Source organism: Pelodiscus sinensis, chromosome 7 (genome assembly GCF_052426305.1).
Source record: "Pelodiscus sinensis isolate ZL-2025 chromosome 7, ASM5242630v1, whole genome shotgun sequence".
NCBI lineage: Eukaryota > Metazoa > Chordata > Testudines > Trionychidae > Pelodiscus > Pelodiscus sinensis.
Window position 1 is genome coordinate 46,591,699 of NC_143058.1, and position 24,212 is coordinate 46,615,910.

The 24,212-nt window shown below is 40.0% G+C and overlaps 3 protein-coding genes across 5 annotated transcripts; all 3 read left to right on the forward strand.

Moving 5' to 3' along the window:
* Positions 1–1,461: 1,461 nt before the first annotated feature.
* Positions 1,462–20,754, forward strand: HOXD9 (homeobox D9). 2 transcript variants are annotated; one of them, XM_089779771.1, is made up of 4 exons: positions 1,462–1,596; positions 17,786–17,844; positions 19,174–19,755; positions 20,076–20,754. In XM_089779771.1, exons 2-4 carry the CDS (start codon positions 17,841–17,843, stop codon positions 20,315–20,317), a joined length of 828 nt encoding a protein of 275 aa, XP_089635897.1. In that variant the 5' UTR covers positions 1,462–1,596; positions 17,786–17,840; the 3' UTR covers positions 20,318–20,754. The 2 variants fall into 2 exon arrangements, with proteins under 2 accessions (XP_089635897.1, XP_025038596.2); XM_025182811.3 differs by lacking the exons at positions 1,462–1,596; positions 17,786–17,844 and having other exon boundaries at positions 19,036–19,755.
* HOXD11 (homeobox D11) lies at positions 1,991–12,649 on the forward strand. Of its 2 annotated transcripts, none has more exons than XM_006119467.5 (2): positions 1,991–4,735; positions 5,307–12,649. In XM_006119467.5, exons 1-2 carry the CDS (start codon positions 4,129–4,131, stop codon positions 5,537–5,539), a joined length of 840 nt encoding a protein of 279 aa, XP_006119529.1. In that variant the 5' UTR covers positions 1,991–4,128; the 3' UTR covers positions 5,540–12,649. The 2 variants fall into 2 exon arrangements, with proteins under 2 accessions (XP_006119529.1, XP_006119528.1); XM_006119466.5 differs by having other exon boundaries at positions 1,994–4,735; positions 5,304–12,649.
* Positions 10,413–16,158, forward strand: HOXD10 (homeobox D10). The gene is made up of 2 exons (XM_006119468.5): positions 10,413–13,905; positions 15,286–16,158. Exons 1-2 carry the CDS (start codon positions 13,164–13,166, stop codon positions 15,561–15,563), a joined length of 1,020 nt encoding a protein of 339 aa, XP_006119530.1. The 5' UTR covers positions 10,413–13,163; the 3' UTR covers positions 15,564–16,158.
* Positions 20,755–24,212: the final 3,458 nt, after the last annotated feature.

Consider the following 24,212-nt stretch of genomic DNA (forward strand, 5'->3'; position numbering starts at 1 on the left):
ATTTTGGACATAAATACTGGCTATTTGGGGGTGCCAAATTTCGGAATGCCTTAGGCTGGTTGCTACAGAACAGGGAAGGGGGCAATGGCCCAGAGATATTCCCGAGGACCAGAATAAGTATTGGCAAACTGGTGATTCATATTTTTGTCTTCTAAATGATCCTGTTATCTCTTTTCACAATGGAGGCAAAAATATGCGTGAGGATTTCGCTCTCCAAACAATGAGCACCTCTGACAACCACAGGCGAAACAATACATTCTGAGAATTCCGGATATTATGTTTCTAAAGATTTTGTAATGTAAAGCTAATGCGAACTGGCAAATACAAATCTCTTCTTCCCGTAGTATGCTCTTCGGTAATAATGGGAAGAAATTCTATTGAAAGGAATCCAGGAGAAAAGATACAGGACTTACATTGCTGATTCTACTCCTCCCCCTTTCCAATACTGGCTAGGAAAAATTTGACATGTTTATACTGTCTTCCCCAGTCTCTCTCTATTACAATTACAAACTGCCAACCATTTTATTTATTAATTTTCTGACATTAAAGTTTGAGAGGAATATCGGATAAAAAATGTGGAAAGAACAATGCATTATTAATTAAACTTAATTGCTCTGCGATGCTCACTTACTGCGACTCTGCATTCTTTATTGCCTTGACATGAAAGTACAAAATAACAGAAAGACTGGGAGACTTATTAGGATCTAAACTACATAATCAAAATACACAGAGAGTGGCACACAATTTTGTAGACAAACTGCAACCTTAAATGTAAAGCAGCTTTGGTCGTTGTGTGTGTATATGCATACATGCAAATACACACATATAGAAAGATGTACTGTGTACACACACACGCGCACACATAGTTGAGTGTGTAATCAGATAGATACACAAACATATACATGTGTATGTATCTAAATACGTTTACACATACACGTGTGTATTAATAAATATGTACATACTACGTAAATACGAATATATTCTCATCTATTTATATACTCCTATACGTAATTAGCTACCTATACATTTCTGGTCGAGTGTGCATCTGTGTACGTGCAAATGCGCGCATAAACATACATGCATTGCAGCAATACACACATGAATTCTTATATTCTGTTCAACATCAACATCTTTGCATTGGGACCGAAATCTAAATCCGATAAACCAATTAAGAAAGGGGTTTTCATTTGTGCTAGTTTGCTAAGGAAAGGAAACTCTGGCTGCTTTTGTGTTTCCTAAAAGCGCATAAATAATTAAAGTTTGGCAGGGAGGAAAAGCTTTCTTGCAGAACTGTAGTGGCAATAAATGAAATGACTCAGAATCTCTTCTCCAGTCAGTTTTTACGAGAGCTGCCAGACAGTGTCTGTTCACGTTCTCCAGATACTAGGGGCGCCATAACAAAGTTAAGGTCAAGTTAGTGTCTTATCTTGGGTGGCACAAAAATACCGCATCTTCTCTAGCCGGACTGGGCATATTTCTAATTCCGAATGTTATGCAAGTCGTCTTAATTTTCCGGGAGTCTTTTGGAAATGTCACTGGAACAAGAATACTTGCTAATTGTAAGCAACGAGAGCAGATGTTGGAAGACGCCTAACGGTACAGTATTCGCTGGAATATGCACATTAGGTGCAGTTATGTCTCGATGCTCTTTCATCCGCTCAGAAAAAGGGTTACTTGGAGCTGAAGTAGGAGCCAGTATGGGGTAGAAATGCTTTCGCCACCAGCAATTCGCACATTTATCTCATTCGGGTGGAATCTCTATAGTGCTATTGGAGATGGTTGGCTTTTCTGGTTTGGGCAGGGACTGTTTCCTATCAGAGCTGTTTTCTTATTAACAAATCGTCGCCATGTCGTTGAACTTGAATTGCTTGAAATTGGTTGGCTCCCACCCCAATATTTAGTGGATTCTAGGGGGTCTGCAGCCAAAGGAAGGGCTACGATTCCGACTGGAGCTTAATTAGTTGTTTCGGGTGCTAAAGAAAATGACGTTCCCTAGATTCATAGCTCCACATCAATTTGCTAAATTAGTCTTGAGAAATCCTGGAACATGGTCCAAACGAATCGTTGCCAGGTTCTGCTGGGAACTCAGGGTGGGAAGCGAAGCAGAAGCCATTTTAACTTCGCAGTCCTGATTTTTAGGAGCTAGTCCATTTGTTGCAGCAAAATCGAAAAGGCTTCGAAGTCACCCGCAAGCAAGGGAATGGTGCGTCTGTGTGTCGTGCGGTGTATCTGGGGGGCTCTTTAGTGAGCCTGTCTGAGGGGATAAACCAGATTGTCGCATTCATGGTGGTACACAAGCGAGGCACTAGGAACAAACAGAATGAACTTCAAGTTGTCTGAATGGCTGTGGACATAGTCCCTTTGGAAAATGGGGGAAATTAGGCACTTTTGAGAGCTACCTTGACAACCCTTGTATGGTATGGACACGCCTGAAGATTTGGGGAGGGGGAAATCGGAACAAAAAAATTCTACCTGCCTCTTGCTCCAGCTAAAGGCGAAGTGCGCAGTATAGGTGTGTGTCATTGCGGATGCCTCTGCTATCACGCACTGCAGATATTTTATACCCCATCGGGTTAGACCGAGACCTTTTTGGGTTCAGCCGTGATAACAATGTGAGGATTTGGGATTTCTTTCTTTCTTTCTTTCTTTCTTTCTTTCTTTCTTTCTTTCTTTCTTTCTTTCTTTCTTTCTTTCTTTCTTTCTTTCTTTCTTTCTTTCTTTCTTTCTTTCTTTCTTTCTTTCTTTCTTTCTTTCTTTCTTTCTTTCTTTCTTTCCCACACCTGTAAGGGTTTTGCCAGATTTTTACTCATCTGTGGCCTGTGCGTTTGCAAATAATGTCCTGCAAAAGCGTGGCTTTCAAGGGGTTTTTACAAAAGCGAGCCTAGGTATTATAAAGGCGAGTGTGTGAGCGTTTTTATTTGGAGACGAACATGCCCTGTGGCTAAACTAGACATTTTGTACTGTGGAGGAATTAAAGATTCCTATAGAGATTTGGTAAATGCTCTGAGAATGAACCGTTCTCTCGCTGCAGCGATTTCTGAAGCCTATTAATGAATCAATTCATTTTGCTTCCACACTACGTGGCCCATTGATGTGCTCACGTTACGTATCATAACATTTTAACATAGTCTGGGCTAACGCTTAACATTTAGCTCTGCCTTAACTACCACAACTTCCTTTCCCCCTTTCAAAGGACCATTGTCTGAAGTTGGGGGTGTCCGAAGAGGTTCACTTTATCTGATAGTCAGCTTTCCAAGGAAATCGTGGCGGTTGGGTTTCTATTCCTCCAAAGATGTGATGTTGCATCATAATCGCTCATTGTAGATTAACTCCGCAAGAGCCTCCCTTTAACACAACGGGCTCCTCGTATATTTCTCTTGTCAGTCTCTCCCGCACTTAGGGAAGGGGGAAATAAGGTTCCTGGAGTCTCATAGTTTGAATGTTGTAACGGATTTTGATGCCAACTGTGGATTTCTACAGCCAATCCGCCCAGAGGCTAGAATATGTAAAACAGGGTCTTTGCTATGCTAAATGTATTCTCCTCCGCTGCTGACCAGTGCGACTGACCAGTGTTGCCAGCAGTGAATTGCAGTGCCGAGGTCTGGCACCGGACGGCTCGGGGTGCCCTTTCCCAGGGGGGCTGCCCGTGCCTACGTCTCTCCGGGTGTGCAGAGACATGCCTAGGCAGCGGGGCTGGCGGGGGCGGTGTGTGCGCGCGCTTGGCTCTGGCGGTGGCAGGGGCTGCGTTTGGAGCCGCGTGTGGGAGTCGCTACCAGCCGGTGCCTCCCCAGGTGCCTCGCCTGGCTCTCGACTCGCCTCAGCGGGCGGCGGCGGGAAGGAGGCAAAAAATGTAACATTTGTCCAAATGCCTGGCTCGCCTCTCGGTGCCGGGGAGGCTCCTTGGCGAGCTCCTCGCAGCCTGTCCGAGGGGCTCATATAGATATAAGGACATTTCTACATTGCGTCACGTGACATAATTACCACGAGAATCAATCAAGATGAATTGCACGTCAGCACACGGTGGGGATTTTTGCTTAGTTGATCCTGTCCAAAGCCTCTTGTGCAATAGATGGATCTCGTTCAATGCACTGAAGTCTCCTGGTTGCTTGCAATCGCACAAGGGAAGACATGACCGAGTTTGAAGATTGCAGCCACGGCGCATCCAACATGTATCTCCCCGGGTGCGCTTATTACGTCTCCCCTTCCGACTTCTCGACGAAGCCCTCTTTTTTGTCACAGTCGTCTTCCTGTCAAATGACTTTCCCCTATTCCTCCAATTTACCTCATGTCCAACCTGTGCGCGAAGTGGCATTCAGGGAATACGGATTAGAGCGCAGCAAATGGCAGTACCGGAGCAGCTATGCTCCTTATTACCCCGCGGAGGAGGTTATGCACCGAGACTTTCTGCAGCCCGCGAACAGGCGGACGGAAATGTTATTCAAAACGGACCCCGTGTGCGGTCACCATGGACCCGCCGGGGCTGCCTCCAACTTCTACAGCCCGGTGGGGAGGAACGGCATTCTCCCGCAGGGCTTTGACCAGTTTTACGAGACAGCCCAGGGACCCCCGTACCAGCAGCCAGCCGAGACCGAGGGGGAAGCGGCCAAGAGCGACTTGAAACCTCCGACTAGCACTTGTAGCAAAACACCTTCCAGCCACGAGAAGAAAGTGACAACAGAAAACAGCGCCGGTTCCCCTTCTGGTGAGGCTGTTGCAGAGAAGAGCAACAGTTCAGGTAGGTATCAGTAGTAAATTGGGGGCAACAGTACAAGGCCAACACTTTGTCAAGCCGCATTTTATGTGCAATTTTATAAGCATCCAAAGGATTTTATATATCCTATAAGATTTCCTTCACCGTTGTAAAGCGTGTTTACGATAGGAAACCAATTTACGTGGGCTTAAGGTATTCTTGAAGGAGGATATTGATTGTGATTAAATTGTTGATTTTGGGGGGGCGGAGAGATTTCACAGCTATTGTTCACAACACCCATATTATGGACCCTGATATTTCCTTTGTTTGGGGGAGCAGTTTGAGAACCTTGGACTATTTCCAACCAATTTAAACATCTCTCTGTATTGCTACGTTGGGTCTCTTATAAGGGGAAGTTGGAAATGTCCACCCTTTGCAAAGTTACCCCGATGGGAGACGAGGTGGGTGGGAGAGTGAAATCTCTCTGAATATTTTCTTAACTGGCAGGATGCTGCTTTCTAGTAAATGAGATGTTGTGAAACTATCTTATCTCTCGTGAGCGGAAAGTGTTTATTGGAACAGCATCATCAGTTTATTCTGTCTTGAATTTCAGCAGTCCCCCAGCGATCAAGGAAAAAGAGATGCCCCTACACCAAATATCAGATAAGAGAATTGGAACGTGAATTTTTCTTCAACGTATACATAAACAAAGAAAAAAGACTGCAGTTGTCCAGAATGCTAAACCTCACCGACCGGCAAGTTAAAATCTGGTTCCAGAATCGAAGGATGAAAGAAAAGAAACTGAACAGAGATCGACTCCAATATTTCACTGGAAACCCCTTGTTTTGAGGGGAAAAAAGAGAAGAAAAAAAACTCGCTCTGACCTGCCATATGAGTACGCCAGGAGTTTGGTTTACAGGACACATTCACCCAGCGGAACGCAAAGTTTCATTTTCTTGTTCAACTCTGGTGCCTCCAAACAATCAATGTCCACTGGACATCTCGGGGCTTGGCGAAGCACGCTCCTCATAAGGGGAAACCCAAACCTCCATTCTCCTGTGTTTGTCGCCCAAGGTGGTTTTTTTTCTCTCTCATGATGGCACCAATGGACCGGCGGTGTGTATGGTAGATTTTGCTTGAGTTTTTTCCCCCTTGTTGGCTTTGCGCTAGGATAATCCCTTTCTCCCTTAAATGAATGCAGTTAATTTAAAAGATGGTAAATGTACATTGTGTGTGTGCTTGTGTATGTGTGTGTGTGTGTGTGTGATACATACGCATGGGCCACTGTCTTTTTCATATGAATAAATGGTTTGTAGTAAAGTTAAGGTCATATCTTCTGCTCACTTATGGATTGCCATCTCTGAAGAATCAGCGTGTGTACCGGACTAGAGCCAAAATCAGCGAAGTAACGAGGGAGAAAGTTAAGTCAAATTATGTTAAACGGAATTTAAATGAATATTAGTTTAAAACTCTAACTGATTATATATGAAACCTTCACTTGTTATTCCCCCTCAGTTTAAGGCAGCCCAAAGATGGCTGTTTGAAGATCACCACTTTTGATGGTGCCACAATTAAAAAAAACTATGGAAAAAGCTTATTCAGGCTTCTAATGTTTGGGACAAGAATTCAAAGCTCAGAACGTTTACTAGCTTCGGAAGGGTTGTCAGATTGAGCACCGGGAACATTTCAGACAACAGGCAGCTGTAAACTAATGCAACCATTTAAAATACAAAGTTTAGCGAAAAAAGCGTAAATATGTTCCCCATTTTTAACCAATTCGTTCTGAGTTTCCTGTATTTGATCACAGGAATGTAGTCAGTTCCCCCCACGTTAGTGTAACACAACTGACCCTTGTCTTTATTTTGAAAGCAAAACAATTTGGAGAAGCTCCCCTCTTCACATCATGCAGTATGACCTGACTGAGCTGTTTACAAAACCTTGAACTGTCTAGACAACACCATAAAAACCGAGGGTCTAAACAGCTTAATTGGGTTATATTATACACCTTCTGGTGGGTGAAAAAGAGATTTCCGCAAAGTGCAATAAAGGAAAGGAGTGAGAAAAGAATTTGGCTTTTTTGAATAGACCTAAGTGGCTCTCATTACACTTGCATCCAATAAATGCAAAAGTAGCGAAATAATTCAGGAAAAGACAAAAAACTAATAATTATCTGATAAAATCGTGAAAAGGCATAGCTTAAAAAATAATTTTTGAAACTCTTTAGCAAGAAAAACATAAGTGTATGCCTTTGAACTTCCAAAATGTCAAGGTCATCACCTTTAACCTTTCTGAATAATTAGGCGCCTTAAGGTTCCTCTGTTATTTTCAACCACCACCCACTCTCTCTCTTTCTCTCTTTCTCTCTCTCTCTCTCCATCTCCATCTCTCTTTCTCTGTCTCACCCACACACGCACACGCACCCACACACGCACACGCACCCACACACACACTAACTACTGCAGAGCCAGCCTTATTAGCAAATGCATCATAACGCAAAGAAAATTCCAGCTGTCATTCTGAATACTTCCCCATTAGGCTATGTTCGAACAGTTCCCTAATCTAGTCCGTTGTGTATGTCAAAATATCTTCTACTTTTCTTAATACTTACGTCGTGTCCAGGAAACATAGAAAACGCCATCCTTTGTATAATCGCTCCGAGCTAAATTCCTGTAGAACAGTGGAATGTAAAAAAAAAAAAATTACGTATTTTGGAGGAAAACAATATTTCCAGAGAATTCATCTCCAAACTCATTTTAACAGGAAACATCCTATCGGATGGGGAAACTTGTAGTTATAGGAAACTATTAAATAAATCTTTTAACATTATCACAAAAATCCCACATCTCTTCCGGGTCTAAAGCCATAGTGCAAAAATTAGTTATTTGATTTCCAGATCCCCACTGTGTATTTAATAAATTATCCAAGGGCACATGTCCTTTAATATGTTAAGTCCCCACAAAGCTGATTACCAGATACTAAATATACCGGTATAATCACTATAGAATTTTGCAGCTATATTATTTTTGAATGTATGTTTAAAAACGAGATAAACCCCTTTGTCCAATACACCTAAATGCATCCAAGGTTGAACGAAAAGCCAAAGAAGGGAAATAAATTTCCTTGTGCTTTGCCGCTGAATTCCACAGGAGGGCGCGCTCACGTTCTGGAATGCTTACAACTGTCCTGATGATCAAGTCTAGTTTCCTTCTAATAGTAATTGTATTACTAATAAAATATCTAATATATAAGTAACGATAAGATTTCAGGGCTTTCGAAATGAAAAAATAAAGTATCACAAAGATGTATTAAACAAATAACCCATAACGGTGACATGCTCGAAGAATATGCCAGTTGAAAATAATTTTGGGGGGGTCGTAATCTTTTATAATACATTCGCGGTTTTAAAAAAATCTATAATTTCAAGAGAAATATAATAGGATGCAGAATCCGTTCAGTAGAGCGAAAATCAATTATTTACTCTTTTTAATGCAATCTTAACACCCAAAGAACAAAAGTTATATTAAAATCTGTATTTCCAGTTCAAAGCTTATCTTTAAGGTATTATTGCAAACCTGTTTTTAAAGAAGTGTAAACACAGCTATAACATAGTTTTATGGGGGCGTGTGATTTAAACAAAAGACGGTCTTTTGATTCTGGTTGTGCCTCTTTAGTACAAATTACAAAACGGGAGTACGTATTTTGAATATCGGAACATCACCTTCCCAAGGGATTGCTAAATAAAATCTCTCTCCTTATAAATACTGTAGAGACCTATTAAAATGTAACTAAAAGGTTCTGAAATGAAAGATAACAAGATACATTTCCTGGAATTCTTCCAGTGAACTGGCGTGTTTCTATTTCCAATGCGCACTTGTAAATAATAACACCAAAGATCAGTTTTTAATCTGTTTATTTGCAAAATCCATCTAAAACTAGCTAATGCATGATCTGTTTGTTCAGCGATATTCTGCATTTAACAAGCCCCATCCCGGTGAAATAATTAGTTGACAGTTTGTCTGCTAGGTTTTTTAGAAGTTCATTGTTACGCTTTGCCGTCTGTAATAAAAGGATATTGTCCCATCTAAGACCACTGGAATCTTTGAAGAGAAAGGTAACTCTTATCAACAGAATCCAGAATACATAGCTAACCCTCCCTCCCCTCCCCCCCATTAATGTAGTTAGTTCGAGAAGGAATAAATACAGAAAAGTCTATTTGTTTGTTGGTTGGTTCGTTTTAAAATGAACGTATTTCTTCTGGGATCTTGCCTCTTCACTACACCTCTTGGCTTCTATATGTTTTAGCCCCTCACTTTTAGAGGAAGGCCATTCTCAAAGAATGTAAACTTGTGATTGAAACATATATGCTGTTAATTAAATAATTAGATGAAGATTAAAATGTTGCTTTGTTCTTTTCTGAATCATCATGTAAATATGATGGTTCTGTGGATGTGTAACGGAGATTATACTGGGTTAATTTTTCCCAATTTATTTTAGTCGGTCCTGTCAGAAGAATTAAAATATTTTTTCTGGTTAAAGAACAAATTGTCAGGAATTTATATAGAGATAAAAATGTATTTAAATTAAACGAGATTAAGGCATACACGCTAAAATCTGTCCACACGCTAAAATCTGATAACTTCCAGATCGCACACTGAGTTTTATACTTACGTGTACAAATACATATGTATGCACAATAGGAGACAGCTTAAACAGTGTGGGACTATCAGGCTAATATAAGCAATGCACCTATATGTGATCACCCATTACATAGCTATCACGATGGCAGGGAATCACAATTGTTTTATCGGCCACAATACTGCTGAAATACATAGGCGCATCGGTGTATTTTTTTTAATTTCGACAGCCCAAGCAAGAAGTTGAATCTTCCGTAGGAAAACATGACACATAACAATGTTGCCATTATTTAAAAAAAGAGAGGTCACAAGTCTGTAGACAAATATGTCGCTAAATAAAAATATTCTTCAATCGAACAGCGACAGAATGGCGTGATATAAAATAGTTTGCATTTTTAGAGTCTTCCTCTCAAATAGAAAGCGTTATCCTGGGCTTCTGGCTATTTTGAAGTTAGCTATTTCTCGCAATATATTTCGCGCGGATTAATACAGCTGCAAAATAGCTCTCCTTTTTGGTAACCGCTCTCCCATCCTACGTCAATAATCCGATATCAGCAGAGGAAATTAGGAAATTGCATAGAAGAATCATTAGAACGGTCGGGGTAAAAATGAAATAACCTGAAATAACATGGGGGGAGGGGAATTAAAATGAAACTTCACAGCAACGTCTTTTAACCTAGAATTCCTATTACTAATATTTATTAAGACTGAAAAGCAAAATGTCAACTTATATTTTATTACAAATAGTAATCTAGTGTAGATGGGCCCTCTTGGTGGTCTCCCATTGAAAAAAAATGGGGCTGTGAAAGCAAACCTTTTATATTAATGTAGATTGTATATCTCGTTTATTGCACACTATTGATTTATTTATTAATGTTAATTACTTTATTCCATCTTAATATAATTAAAAAGAACAGTGACATTAAATACCCAGAATGTAAGTAGCTATTTCCCTAAAGACTGCTGCACATTTATTCAACTTCTGTGTCAAACAATCTTCAACTTTCCTAATGTTCTTTTTTACCCCCCCCCCCCCCAAATAAAAGTTAGGCGGCTTCATGGACGATTTTAAAAAGCCATGATTTATTATGATCAAATTGAGCTCTTCGACATTCCTAAACTTGGTATTAAATAATAATAATTTGAGCTACATATTCTGACATGTTAAAAATCGTATTTGCACTTAAATCAAGGAAACAGAATGTATAATTAGGAGCTGCAGAGTCAACTCGTTAAATACAAGGGACGCAGGAAGGCAGAGCTTTTAAGGATTATTGTTTTAACTTTAGTGTTGGGCGAAATGCACAGCAAACCTCTGGGATAACACTTCAGTAAGGGTAATTCTGGGACACTCTTTCCTTCAAGAGTAAATAAAGATTACGAAGGACCATTTGATGGGCATAAAATTCCTGATTAGATTTAACAGTCAAGTCTTAAACTGCGTCAAGGAAAAGAGTATTTTGTTTCTTGAAACTCCGTGGGTTGGCAGGGCTTTTTGTTCCAAAAGAGGAAATTGTTAGAAAGCAGGGGGAATAACCCAGTCTGAAAACAGCGAGCGTCATGAACTCGACTGCAGTTTGGTCCTGAGCTCAGGCAAATCTTAGCAATGGCTCTGATAATGATCTTAAATATACACACCAGCCCGTTGTCTGTGCTAAATTCTCTGTGGCGATTAAACATGCCGGCAAGAGGGCAGGGAGGTATACAAGATTTGGGGAGCGCAGAAAAATCTTAAAAGCAGCTTACATCACGAAGGTAATATTTAAACGCTCTGGCAACACTGAAGCTTTTTAGACTGAAGCTGTAAAAGACACTGGCTCTTAACCTGACAATGATGTTGTATTTGAACAGCTGCGATAAGGTTTTAAAGGGTCTGTCTCATTGCCACCGTGAGATTTTAAATAGGGTTATTGTTTCCAACAGTGTAAAGGGTACGGAAAAGCAAAAAACAGTCCAATACCAGGAACTCGTATAAAATTCAATTTCACGTGCTGGAATATGCCATTTCAGACTGTGCTTTTGTGTAAAAGATACAGTAAAAATGCCCTGTTCTGTGCTGTTTGTTCTTAGACATCTGGACTTTGGAAAAACAGTGTTTGGTTATTGTAAAGGCCCCCAAGTTAAATAGCTAGCGGAACCTGAAAGAGTATTTATCAACAAGTTCACTTTGTCTGTATGAAATTCCCTGACAGCACTAGTCTTAGACGAGAAATGTCTGAGTTTGACACTAGGCAAAACTAGAATGAATTGTTTCCCGATCAAATTTGGACCCTCACCATTTTAAAAGTAACAGCTCTGGTTGTAAATATAGTTGCAAAGTGAACAGGGAGAAAACAAAACACATTTATAATGTTGGAAAATAAAAGTCTAATTTGCCACGTAGGCAGTTACTGTTGCTTTCTGTGATTTTTTTAGAATATTCATGCGGCATTTATCATTCTGGAGGGAAAAAAGAAGTGGCGTGAACACTTGTAATAAAACTGAGTTTCTGTATGTTTTTAATGAGCAATACTACAGAAGAAGAAATTATCTTTATGAAGCTTTCAGTGTCTAGGGCAAGTCATTTTTTATTTTTTATTTTAATTTATTTTATTTGCACATGCAGAGAGAGCGAGAGCACTGTAAAACAATTTTAGGAATGTAGGGAAACTCTACCCCTTACGTTATGATAAAAGTATAGCTTTTAATATAGGACGGTTTGTGTTAAAACAAAATTGACCTTCTTGGTTAGTAGCGAGGAGAAAAATCAATAGTATAATTTTCAATAATTCATAACGCGAACGCCATTATGCTAAATCTTAACTATTAATCTTATCCTTTACAAAGTCTCGATTGATTTGTTAATAAAATATCTTCCCGTGTGTGGCAACAGAGGGTATAACTCTTTAAAAAGCTTCAGAAGCAAGAAAATTACCAAGTAGCCCAAGAATGTAGATGAGAATTTTATTGATCGCTCTGATTCTTCTTAATACGTATTAATAAATTCCACAACCTTTTGTACCTTTCGCTTGTCAGGGACCAATGCTTTTACAAAATCCATAAAAGGCAAACATATTTTTCTTTGCATAATAACCAAATGACACCTTCGGGTTTCGCACATGGTTCCGCACATCCAGTTGTCTCAAACTTTTCAGGTTCTTTTTTTTTCATGAGTATTATTAGTATGAAGGAAAAGGGGGAGGAAGAGGCTTTCTCATGCAGTGATCTTTGGGGCCGGTGGCTCTGAGAGCCCATTGCTTGCCAATAAGTGTCTTCTGCGTGAAACTGCACAAGGTCTTGAAGTGAGGAGCGTCCATGCGGTCAGAAGAAACCGCTCATTATTTTCGTAGCAAAAAAAAAAAAAAAAAAAAAAAAAAAAAAAAAAAGCACAAACTATGGGGGCTGCTTTATGTACATGACAGTGATCGTCCCGGGCTCTGTGTCTGCAAGGATCTGGTTCACGTTCGTCCCCCTCTGCCCGGAGCAAGGGGCAGCACGCTGTCAGGAGCTCGGCGGAGTCGGCTTCGGCGGGCTTGCAATAAACCGCAATTAAAAGAAATCAAGCCCCTTGTTTTCAATCAGCGCAGTGCGCCAGGGCTGCTTGGCCAGGCGCCGGCGGGGAGACGCGCTTCCCCGCTGGCGTTCTAGATGTCGCTGTTGTCCACCTTTCCGAGGCAGCCCGGCCGGGCCCGCGGAGCACGTGACTCGCGGGGAGGTAGCGGCTCAAGGCCATTTTCAAATCTCATTGGCTTGGTTGTCATGTGGTTGTGCAGAGGCATCCACAATTACACAGGGCATGTTTTCCTAGAGATGTCAGCCTCCAAAGGACACAATCTCTCTTCTTCAAATTCCGCCCCAAAATGTCCTTTCCCAGCAGCTCTCCTGCTGCTAACACCTTTTTAGTCGATTCTCTGATCAGTGCCTGTAGAAGTGACAGTTTTTATTCTAACAGCGCCAGCATGTACATGCCACCTAGCACAGACATTGGAACTTATGGAATGCAAACCTGTGGACTCCTACCGTCTCTGGCTAAAAGAGAAGTTAATCACCAAAATATGGGTATGAATGTGCATCCTTATATACCTCAAGTAGACAGTTGGACAGACCCGAACAGATCTTGTCGAATAGAGCAACCTGTTACACAGCAGGTCCCCACTTGTTCCTTCACTGCTAATATTAAGGAAGAAAGCAATTGCTGCATGTATTCCGATAAGAGAACAAAACTCATTTCGTCAGACGTCCCTTCGTACCAGAGGTTGGTCTCTGAATCATGTCCCATTGAAAATCCCGAGGTTCCTGTCCCAGGATATTTTAGACTAAGCCAGACCTACGCCACTGGGAAAACCCAAGAGTACAATAATAGTCCTGAAACGAGTTCAACTGTAATGTTACAGTTAAACCCTCGCGGCAGCTCCAAACCGCAGATATCTTCTCAACTTCAGATGGAAAAGAAAATGAACGAAAATCCGAACAACCAAGACAACTCAGCTAAAGTCGTTCAAGTGGAAAGTCCAGAGCCAAAGTCCACTTTGCAAGAGGAAAGGAGCTGCCTGGCTGAAGGGTCTGTGTCCAGCCCAGAAGTCCAGGAGAAGGAAAGTAAAGGTCGGTATTATAAAGTTTAAACCGTAACGTGGTATAACTTGAACACGCCAGCATCGTAAAACACAGTGTAAAATACTAACAAGCATTACAGCCATAACATTTAATGCTAAGGAGGAATCGGGCTGCAGGTGCTGTGTCTCTCTGAAGCTTTTAGAAGGGCAAAATGCTCCACAAAAGATTGCAAATTCTTTTTTTTTTTCAGAGGTACATATCATCGTAGCCAGATAGCCCTCTGTGCATGCGGAAAATATCTATTTTATTCTTTGCAATAAAGACCAGTATCAAAAATCAATAAAACACCTTAAAATAGCTCTGGAGCCTGTAGAATACGACCAGTTTAACTTTTCTCGTGTAGTATTTTGGTCAACTATTTTCTCTGAGTCTAACTGTGGTTTGATTGCATTGAAAGTTAATTATGCTCCTATTAAAATAGAGGCTAAATGGGTGTTACAAAGCTGTATAAAGTTTAAAACACATGTACAATGAAAACAGTAGCCCGCTATCTGTTTCATGAAAAGTGGATTATTTTGAAGTGGTGCTTTTGCTAACCTTGTTTTGTCTTTAAAAGTATAACATTATTGTGAAATGTATTAAAAAGCCGAAGGAGACTATGGTTGGATTTTATTTTCCTTTTAAAAGTGCACAAGAGCCTTAATTTCGAACGGAATATGGTGGAGTATCAAAAACGGGAGATTTCTTCTTCTAAAAATGTGCCTTACAACCTCTAGGACGATTTTTATCCCAATATGTGCATAGAGAGTCTATGTATAATATTTATATTTAACAATTCAAGTCCAGTTTTATCTGGGACAAATTTCTTTCTAATGGAAAAATTCTAAAAGGAAAATGAAAAAAAATCCGTGGTATAAGGTGTTAATTTAAAAAAAAAATCTTTTTAGCTAAGAAAAATACTCCATATCTGCTTCTATATCTCTTTGTGTAATTCCACTTATGACATAAAGGAATGTGATAGGAAATATATTGCATTAATACTTTTTAATTGAGAGATTTTTCTAATAAATATTTCATAAGACTTCTGCTGTCATGTGCAGCCCAGATCTGTTAAAACGTTACCATTCCATTGATAGCAGGTTAAATATTGTTCAAATGTTATGTAGTAGTTGTAAACTTTGGATAGAATTTTTTAAAGAGCCCCAAATTCCAAAACTATAGTGAGTCATTTTATCTGAACTGTTTATCTTGAATCTGGCAGCAATTAAAAATCTATTCCAGTGTACACACCTCATGCTAGCAATGTTTCATACCAACATTTAACATATCTGCCAGACACTATAGATGAGGGTTCATGGCCAAGGGTAGATACACTTTACCAGCCTGAGGTATTTTTGATTTTTTTTTCTTCTTCTTTGATTTTGATAGAGGAAATCAAGTCTGATACGCCAACAAGCAATTGGTTAACAGCAAAGAGTGGCAGAAAGAAGAGGTGTCCTTATACTAAACATCAAACACTGGAATTAGAAAAAGAGTTCTTATTCAATATGTATCTCACTCGAGAGCGCCGCCTAGAGATCAGTAAGAGCGTAAACCTCACTGACAGGCAGGTCAAGATTTGGTTTCAAAACCGCAGAATGAAGCTCAAGAAGATGAGCAGGGAGAACCGAATCCGAGAACTGACCGCTAATCTGACCTTCTCTTAAACCGTAAACCTGGGGGTTGAAACAGTGAGAAATGGGCACAGCACCACCAGTTGCTACATGCAGGAGAGACTTTGGGGGGTGGGGGAAAATCAACCTTCATTTTCCATTTTTTCTGATAGAATGTGACTTTTGTCATTCTTTTAGTGCTGCAAGTGAATATGTATTACTATGATGAGTATATATATAAAAGCCTCGCACGTGTAATTTATTTTTCCTCATCGTAATGCAGGGTAACTATGATTGAATATTATCATTTGGTCTTAACTTATTGGAACTGTCGAACATCCAAACAATGTGACTTTTTCATGTTTTTTCTAATCAAGTGCTATTTATGTGGGAGCTGTTATACGGGCCATACCATTTTGAAGACATTCAGTACTTTAAGGGGGAAAACTTTTTGGGAAAAAAAGCACATTACAATGTAACTATTCTCTCGAATTTAGAATTTGTCCTTCGTAAAATGGAATAGGTGTTTCTTCTCCATTGTAGACATTTTCTCGTGGTGCAGATGTGGTATAGTAGTCGTACAGCCGCAATATATCCTTCTTGTGCATGTTCTATTCGCATGTATAATGCAATAAAGTCTGTAAACTACTGCGGTTCCTTTGGTTTTCTAAAGAAATGTTTAAAAGTATAAATCCAAGGTGGTTGCCTGATCTTTCCTCATCAGCAGTTGTTTGGATTAATGTAGCTCCTTGTTTCTTCTCTTTTGTGTGCGTGGTTTTATTTGGGGAGTGGGTGGGGGTAAGAAATGACATAAACCAAATTCATTGATAATTGTGACTGTAAACAAATGATTAATCGGTGAAATGTTGTGTAATCGTTCGCATTCTGAGAAGTGAATGCAAAAAGTCTAGTAAAATATTATGGTATATATGCTGGACATCCTCATTCACTCAACTCATGAATGGTAAGTGATAAAAAAATCTCTAGTACAAGCTGTCAGCAATCTGTGTCGTTTTATTTGACGTTAGTGTGTTGATTTAAAAAAAATAACAGTCATCGTGTACCTACAATATGTAGAGTTTGATTTCTTGTCCTCGTTTGCTTTTAAAAATGAAACATACAAATCCAAAGAGCTGTGTACATCAACACATGCTGAAGTTCTTGCTGACATGAGTATTGTGGAAGAGAAACCTTTTTCTTAAATATCTGCCAAAGATGGGAGTTTTCTGCCAGCAATGCTCACAACGGTGCACACTTCAGTATGGCAGCCTATACAGACCCACTTTTGTTATCCTGCACCATTTTTGTTTGCTCGGAAGATCGTTTTATTTCACGCAATGCCACTTTACAACATATATGAAGCCAATAAAGTTCACGATTCTTAACGGTACAAAGCTGAAGCATGTTATTAGCAGCCACTTTATCTTGCCAGCGGGGGTGGGAGGAAAGGAGTGAAATGCTAAACAGAACTGTAAATGGCTTGCAAATGAACATGACTCCACATTGAAGTCCAAATGCTTGAACATACTTTCACCTTCTAGCGATGCTGGGAAGAAAAATGTGGATATTGAACAGCATTCAAGCAAAAAAAGCACCAGGTAGTTTCTAAAGCAAGATATAAGATACGAGATATTTACAATATTTTCTTCCTTAATAGCACTATTACAGTTCATACTGCAAATGGTGATATCCAATCTCCCCCTTGTCGCGGGTATATTTATTGTAGACATACTCGAGTTGGCCACAATATGCAATATTTTCATCAGCAAGAGCATAAACGTTTTGATGCTAAAGGCGCCGATAGTATTCATGTATGCTGCTCTTACCCTAGTTTTAAAATATCCACACTAAAAACAGAGATCTCTATCAGTTTCAAAAAGAGATATTGAACCTGTTTACTTTCTTCTCCTTTCGCATAAAAGTTCTCAATGCATCACCAAAGAAGTTTCAGTAGTAGAAATGCGATTATGTGTCTACACACCAAGTTTTCACGTGTATACAAATATCCATTTTAAATCTTCCTGACTTATCAGTTTACATTTATGAACAAGTATGTGCAATACCTTGACATGAAACAAGCCTTGTGTACGGAAAATAAAAAAATAAGCATGCAAATGCAAAGGAAGAAGATAGCCATAAATCATTAAATAAACAGGAATTTCAGTCCCTTCCTTATATTTGCCAGTGCGTAGGAATTGTTTTCCTGTATGGTGTTATGTAATGTTTTCAACGAGCACTGTTGTGGATTATGAACTAACTGTTTGCATTTTCTTCAGATTCAAATACACCCATCTTCAGTCTGTCTGAGGGAACAGAAATGTGCAGAAGAATATGGGTAATTTAGTTTTAAATACTAAACAAATATTTTTTCAGTGGACGAGGTATAACCCATCTAGGGATATAGAGTAAATAAAGGGGGTTTATTCTCCTCATACTATGGTGCTGGTGGTGGTGGGGTGATAATAGCAAGATGTGTGTTGCATGTGCTTGGTAGGAATGTATTAGACGCTGCTGACCATTAGACTCTAAATAAGAAAACATTGTCTATCAGCAGTGCAACGTCTCGCCTGCTCACACAGAACGGTTTCCAAATGTGGGTTTATTTATATTTGTAATGCACGTATAAGAGATTCCGTTGGAGAACATTTGCCGGTAGCTCCTTCCCCAAATTGTGGAGAGACTACAATTAATTGTAGAAGAGTGTTTGCCATGTTGGAGCCGCGTAGCACCCGAAGTTTAACACATCCAAGAGCATGTGTTCGGGGACACGTCAGTGGTGCAGGGAGACACGGGCTTTGCTGTTCCATCCGTCCGTTTTATTAGGGACACATTAATCTATAATCAAATCCACCTCATAAAATTTTTATGGAAAGGCATAAAATCATTACAGAGGTCTTCCACCTGTTTTAAAACAACACAATGGGCATCTCTCTCGCTCTCGCTCTCTTTTAAGTCCCTTCAATAGAAACTTTCTTTACAAGGGGGAGGGAGACAACTACATGCTCTGAAATATGGAAGTCACCACAATGTGCTTTTACTGTAACATTTTCCTGTTTTATGAGCAGTCGTATACTCGGAGCGCTGGGATGTGGTTTGATTTTACAAGCAAGAATCTCCCCTTCCCCAGCGGGTTCTCTCGGCGGATTTCAGTGTAACTCGGCAGGCCTGGCTGCTGGGTTTATTTAAACACCCTGCGCCTCGCTGATTAAGAAATGAATGGCAGAAATCACTCAAAGGAGGGGAAAGAAATAGTTCCCGGCTGCCTCCTTCTCGAGCGGCTGCCTTGAGCCACGCCCGCCTGGAATCTTGCTGGGACAGAGGAGGCGCAGCTCTGTCCCCCGGGGCCCCTGCCGGGCCGGACAGTTACAGTTTGGGTGGCGTTGCCTGTTGTTGTTGTTGACGATTGTGTGTGTGTGTGTGTGTGCGTGTGTTTTAATCACAGCAGCCCCAGTTTAGCGGATTGATTTACTCCTAGTATTGGTAAATATGATCACGTGGGCTCCGCAACCAATGGTTGAGGGTTGCAGTCTGCAAAATACTACGATTGTTCTCAGGGAGGGTATCATATACAGTTAACAGTGTAACCTTTTATATGACTAAGCGGGGAGCCTAAAAATGTCGTCTAGTGGCACCATAAGTAACTATTATGTCGATTCTCTCATAGGCCATGAAAGCGAAGAAGTTTACGGGAGTAGATTCGTCCAGGCAGGTCACAGTGCGCCCTCCAGGCCATCAGGTGTTGCCGAGAGTTCAGATTTTTCTTCCTGTAGCTTTGCACCCAAATCCACCGTGTTCTCCACTTCGTGGTCCACGGTCCATCCTCAGCCGCCAGCGGCAATGACAGGGCTCTACCATCCCTACATGCACCAGCCCCCCTTAGGGGCAGGCGAGACGGGCCGCTACGTGCGCTCCTGGATTGAGCCCTTCCCCGGCTTCCCTTCCAGCAGCAGCAGCAGCAGCTCCTCCAACGGGCGCCACTACGGGATAAAGCCTGAAACGGGAGCAGCAGCTGCCTCGTCTTCCTCCTCCTCCTCTTCCTCCTCCTCCTCCACCTCCAAAAGGGCCGAGTGCTCCTCGTCCCGGGGGTCTCAGGGGATCAGCGCGCCCGAGTACACGTGCAATTCCTTCCTGCAGGAGACCCGGGAGAAGACGGCTCCTTGCAGCGCCAAGGAGCCTCCCGCCTGCAGCCACCAGCCCAGCCCGAGCAGCGATCTGAAGGAAGAGAAGCAGCAGCAACTTGACCCAAGTAAGTAAAAAAGAAATTGCCCCCTTTGATTTACTGCCGAACCCTGTAAGGCTCCAATGTGCAAAACTGATAGTTTTACTAACCTATAAAAACGTCTAGACGCCTACTCTAGCGCAAGCAGCAACAAGCACCCATAAAAGACTCCACAGAACCACCTACCATCAAGACATGATTTGTACAGTAAACAGACTGGGGTATTAAGGCTTTTATGATAATTCCTCCAAAGTTGTGAAAAGAATCCATCCTTCGTTAAATTTAATTTAACGACCTTTCTCCCCTCACCCTCCCCTCCTCCTCCCTGTGTGCCTCCCTTTTTCCAGATAATCCTGCGGCAAACTGGATCCACGCTCGTTCAACGAGGAAAAAGCGTTGTCCCTATACAAAGTACCAAACGCTGGAACTGGAAAAGGAATTCCTCTTTAACATGTATCTGACTCGGGACCGCCGTTACGAAGTAGCTAGGATTTTAAACCTCACAGAGAGACAGGTCAAAATCTGGTTTCAGAACAGAAGAATGAAAATGAAAAAGATGAACAAGGAGAAAGGAAATAAAGGAGACTAAGTCCATGGTGTAGACACGCATTCTTCTTCCACTTCTTCTGCCCCTCCTCTCCCAGCTCCAGAGGCGTTTTTGCAGAACTTTAAATCAGGCTGGTCTTTTAGGTAGAAGTGCAAATATGGTCTTTGTCAGGGTTGTTTTCTTGGGGAGGGGGATCTGTCTTGCTCGCCAATGTGTTTATAAAAGTTGCTTCATTTCTTCTTTCCTTTTCCGAAACTGGTTTATGATATTGTGAGTGCACGTTCGCTTTGGCAACTTCAATGTTAAATGTCTGACCTGTTTCTTAAAGGGTGATGTAGTGTAGATAGTCGCTTTGCCAAAATAAAGGCAAAGGACGTAATTATAATTATGATAATAAATATATATATTGAAGTACACTTGTTTAAATCAATAGTAGTATTGTGTTGTCCATGACTTATTAAAAGAAACCATTATCAAACCCTCTGCTTTTTTAGTCCTGAATTTTTTCCTTGGCAAAAGGTGCCGACGCGAGGCAGTAAAAGCATTTCATTTTTTTCTTCCTCTTCTTCTTTAGTGCACTATTAGGAGACTGTGTCAAACTTGAAGCCGTTTTCAATAGGCCTAACATTGACTGATGCCTTGGATTGTTGGAAGGAATATTGGTAAATGTTGTATCCGCCGCCACATGCTTCTAACTAAAGACCTGTTGTAATTATCGTCAGTTGTTCCATAATAAACTTTGACTTGATCAAATGAAATCCCCGCAGTTATATGGGCAATGCCTGCGTTCCTCTTCTTTTGGCACTGCGTAATTAGCCGCGATCATATGAAAACAACAAATATACAATTTTCTCAGTGTCTGGTAGAAGCACACCCCACTAAGCATTTGTATGTATAATGCTGGTTCATTTATTATTAGCGCGAGCCTTTAATAAGGCAACAGAGACTTTTGACTTTCGGTTATTTTGTACACGGGAATTTTGAACCGGAGATGGGTGCACACGGTCGCTCCTCCTGAAAACTACTTCAGCACAGGCACTAATTCAGTGGTACATTTCTAGTTGCCGAGACAAGCAAAACTACTCACAATGTTTCGACTGTAGTCGGCAACCATCTCTTTCTAAAAGTTAATCACAAGCGGGTTGGTTTAAAGTATATATTGTAGATATGCCTGCCTAATTTGTTCTTGAGACACGTTCTGCACAAACTGTCTTTCATAAACCAGTGACGTTTCACAGGTGATGTCTTGTGGAGTAATCGAGGACATTTTCCGAAATAGGTCTCTGAAGCCAAATATTTAAGATGATACCTACTTAATTTGTTTTCCATTTGAATCTCTGTGCTGTTTAATCTGAACGCCAATAGATTCAGAATGGACTAATGCCACTTCCAAGTTACCAGTTGGGGGAGGGGAGGAGTATGTAGCAACACGTCTCATGCCTTTCGCATTTATAAACACACATGACTTTATCAAGATAATTAAGATGAAGTTCATTGTAAAAGAGCCTTGCTTTGTTTAAAGAGCAACCATTAAAATGAAGGATCTGTAAATATTTATGAGCAGTTGTTTAAGATTAAGGAGAGAGTCGCAGAGACCTGGTGCTTAATGTTTTTACCTCTGGAAAAAAAGTGGAAAGGCATATAGTGCGATGAAAAGGTGTTGCATTGCTTCCCCATTCATTGTCAACCCTATACCTATAATTCTTTTAAAGCAGGAAGAACCGAGGTATAATAAAACCATTGAGATGGCTAGACGTCTGGACCTAATGAGTTTACGATATGCTATGGCGCTTTTCTTTGAAACTATCTTATTTTGATGTTTGCGATTGTTAGAAGAAAACAAAAATGCAGACAAAACTCGGTCTTAAAATCTGGACTATAAATTGCTGTGTGTCACCGCTGGGCCAAGACAACACGGGCAAGAAAAGACACTCAGGTCGAAAAGTGAACATTGAACAATTAATTTATTCTTAAATTATATTTGTAGAACTGTTATGTGGCGATAAACACTGTTGTGAATACGTGTATATTTTTGAAAGCAGCCGTTTTTACAGGCTGATCCATAACTAAAATGTAAACTGTACTACTGCTATCGGAACACTTTATTGCATTTATTTCCTTGCATGCGCTGGGAAGAAATTGCAATCAAACTAACGCTGGATAGATTGAACTTGTTTTTAATATTTTCCACTCCAAGTGGCAGCACTGAAGTTGTCCTTTTTTCCTCGTATGGAAGTATATTTAATTCCAAATGGTATGAGGAAAATGAAGGCTTTTTGAGCCACTGGGTAGCCTGCAACTTCCATTTAAAACAAAGTACTCTCTGTGTCCAGCGACATGGCGTTTTAATTCCTATTCGTTGACTGCTTGTAAGAACGAAATAGAAGAAGTATTTATTATACCAATCAGTTCAGTAGACTGTTTGGGATAAACAATTGGCTGTAGGGTGAAAAGAACAGTCTTTACTTAAGTTTACAATTACAAAAATAATTAAATCAAAAGCAAGTTCAAGGCAAAAAAAAAAAAATACTGAACCTGAAAATACCAAACATCTAGTACTAGTGATACATTGTATGTGAAGTAACAGGACCAAAAATAAGATAGCGACGGTTTTCAATATTTAAGCCCTTAGACTACTTTGCTAGCTGCCTTGTGTAAAGAAGACATTCATAATTTAATTATAGCAGAGTTAAAAACTGAAGGAGTTGTAGAAATGTGTTAAAATATATGGTATTGTAAACTACGAATGAAAAGCTTTTTGTGACTGTGGCTATAGATACTTCCCAGTGTAAAGAGCGTGGCTTTCTACATTCCTTCGGGTTTGTATGTCCTGTTTACATAACTTTAGATGATGAAGGTAAAAGATAAGAGCTAATATTTGTATAATTCATGGGGGCCAGATTTTAAACAAGTAAACTACTTCTAAATCAAGGTAGAATAAGTAAATAAATAGAAGATAAAGCGCTTTGATTGCTGATCAAGATTTCAGTTGACCACTAGAGAGCGATGTTGCTCCATTTTATGATTCCTGGGCTGACGATGTTTCTGGCTTTCGCGCAGAATATATTTTATTGAAATACAGAAAATTCTACTTTTAATCGTGGATTTTATATTTTTAACCAAAATTAAATACATGTAACAGTTCTTTACTATCGTCTAAATGGATAGCTTTGAAAAACCTTGCGCAATCAGCACTTTTGAGGTGACAGATTTTTGCAGATTACACCGCAGTCTGGCATCATATTTAATTCTATGAGACCATACATAAGTAAACAGTTATATTTCCAAGCGGTTTAAGCTCATTGTATTATATTTAAATTATGACAATAAACACAATGATAAAATCCTTTACTTATAAATTGTGCCTTGAAAAAAAAAACTATCAGTAACGCTGGCTTATTGGGCCTATTGTGGAAAAATGCTCTCTGTATTTTCTAGGTTTTGTTACTGAGACCATAAAGTACTTGAAGCTCGTTATGAATATTAAGCAAACGTCTTGTGCATTCTTTCTATACATTTACAGACTTCTAGAGTATGAACATAAACTTTATGAAGAACAAGAGTAAAAGAAGGTAAGAAGCTAAGTTTGAAATACACTTTCCCCCCAAAATGGTGATCTTGTTCTTGTGTTTTACAAACAAGACGAGTTTTACTAAGGTCAGAACTGGTATCTGTTTCATTAAGATAAAACATCGATCTAATTTTTCTCTGAATGATCATCTGAGCATAATTATATTTTTGGATTAAAGGAAAAACTACAAATTTCAGAGTGCATAAAACACATTTATTTTAAAGAATAGTTAGGGACCTAAGAGACGGATACATTGTTATGAAATACTATAAATGCGATATTTCACAGGCAATCTCTAGATATATTTCTGCACCCAATTAGCATAAGAAGCAAAATAAGGTTTGTCCCCATGGGTAGACATTTCCA

Bases quoted from the DNA above. Each gene is read 5' to 3' on its own strand.
- HOXD11 (XM_006119466.5), top strand. From the start codon at position 4,129: ATGACCGAGTTTGAAGATTGCAGCCACGGCGCATCCAACATGTATCTC. The intron at 4,736-5,303 runs GTAGGTATCAGT...CTTGAATTTCAG, and splicing joins AGAGAAGAGCAACAGTTCAG to CAGTCCCCCAGCGATCAAGG.
- HOXD9 (XM_025182811.3), top strand. From the start codon at position 19,125: ATGTCGTCTAGTGGCACCATAAGTAACTATTATGTCGATTCTCTCATA. The intron at 19,756-20,075 runs GTAAGTAAAAAA...CCCTTTTTCCAG, and splicing joins GCAGCAGCAACTTGACCCAA to ATAATCCTGCGGCAAACTGG.
- HOXD10 (XM_006119468.5), top strand. From the start codon at position 13,164: ATGTCCTTTCCCAGCAGCTCTCCTGCTGCTAACACCTTTTTAGTCGAT. The intron at 13,906-15,285 runs GTCGGTATTATA...TGATTTTGATAG, and splicing joins CCAGGAGAAGGAAAGTAAAG to AGGAAATCAAGTCTGATACG.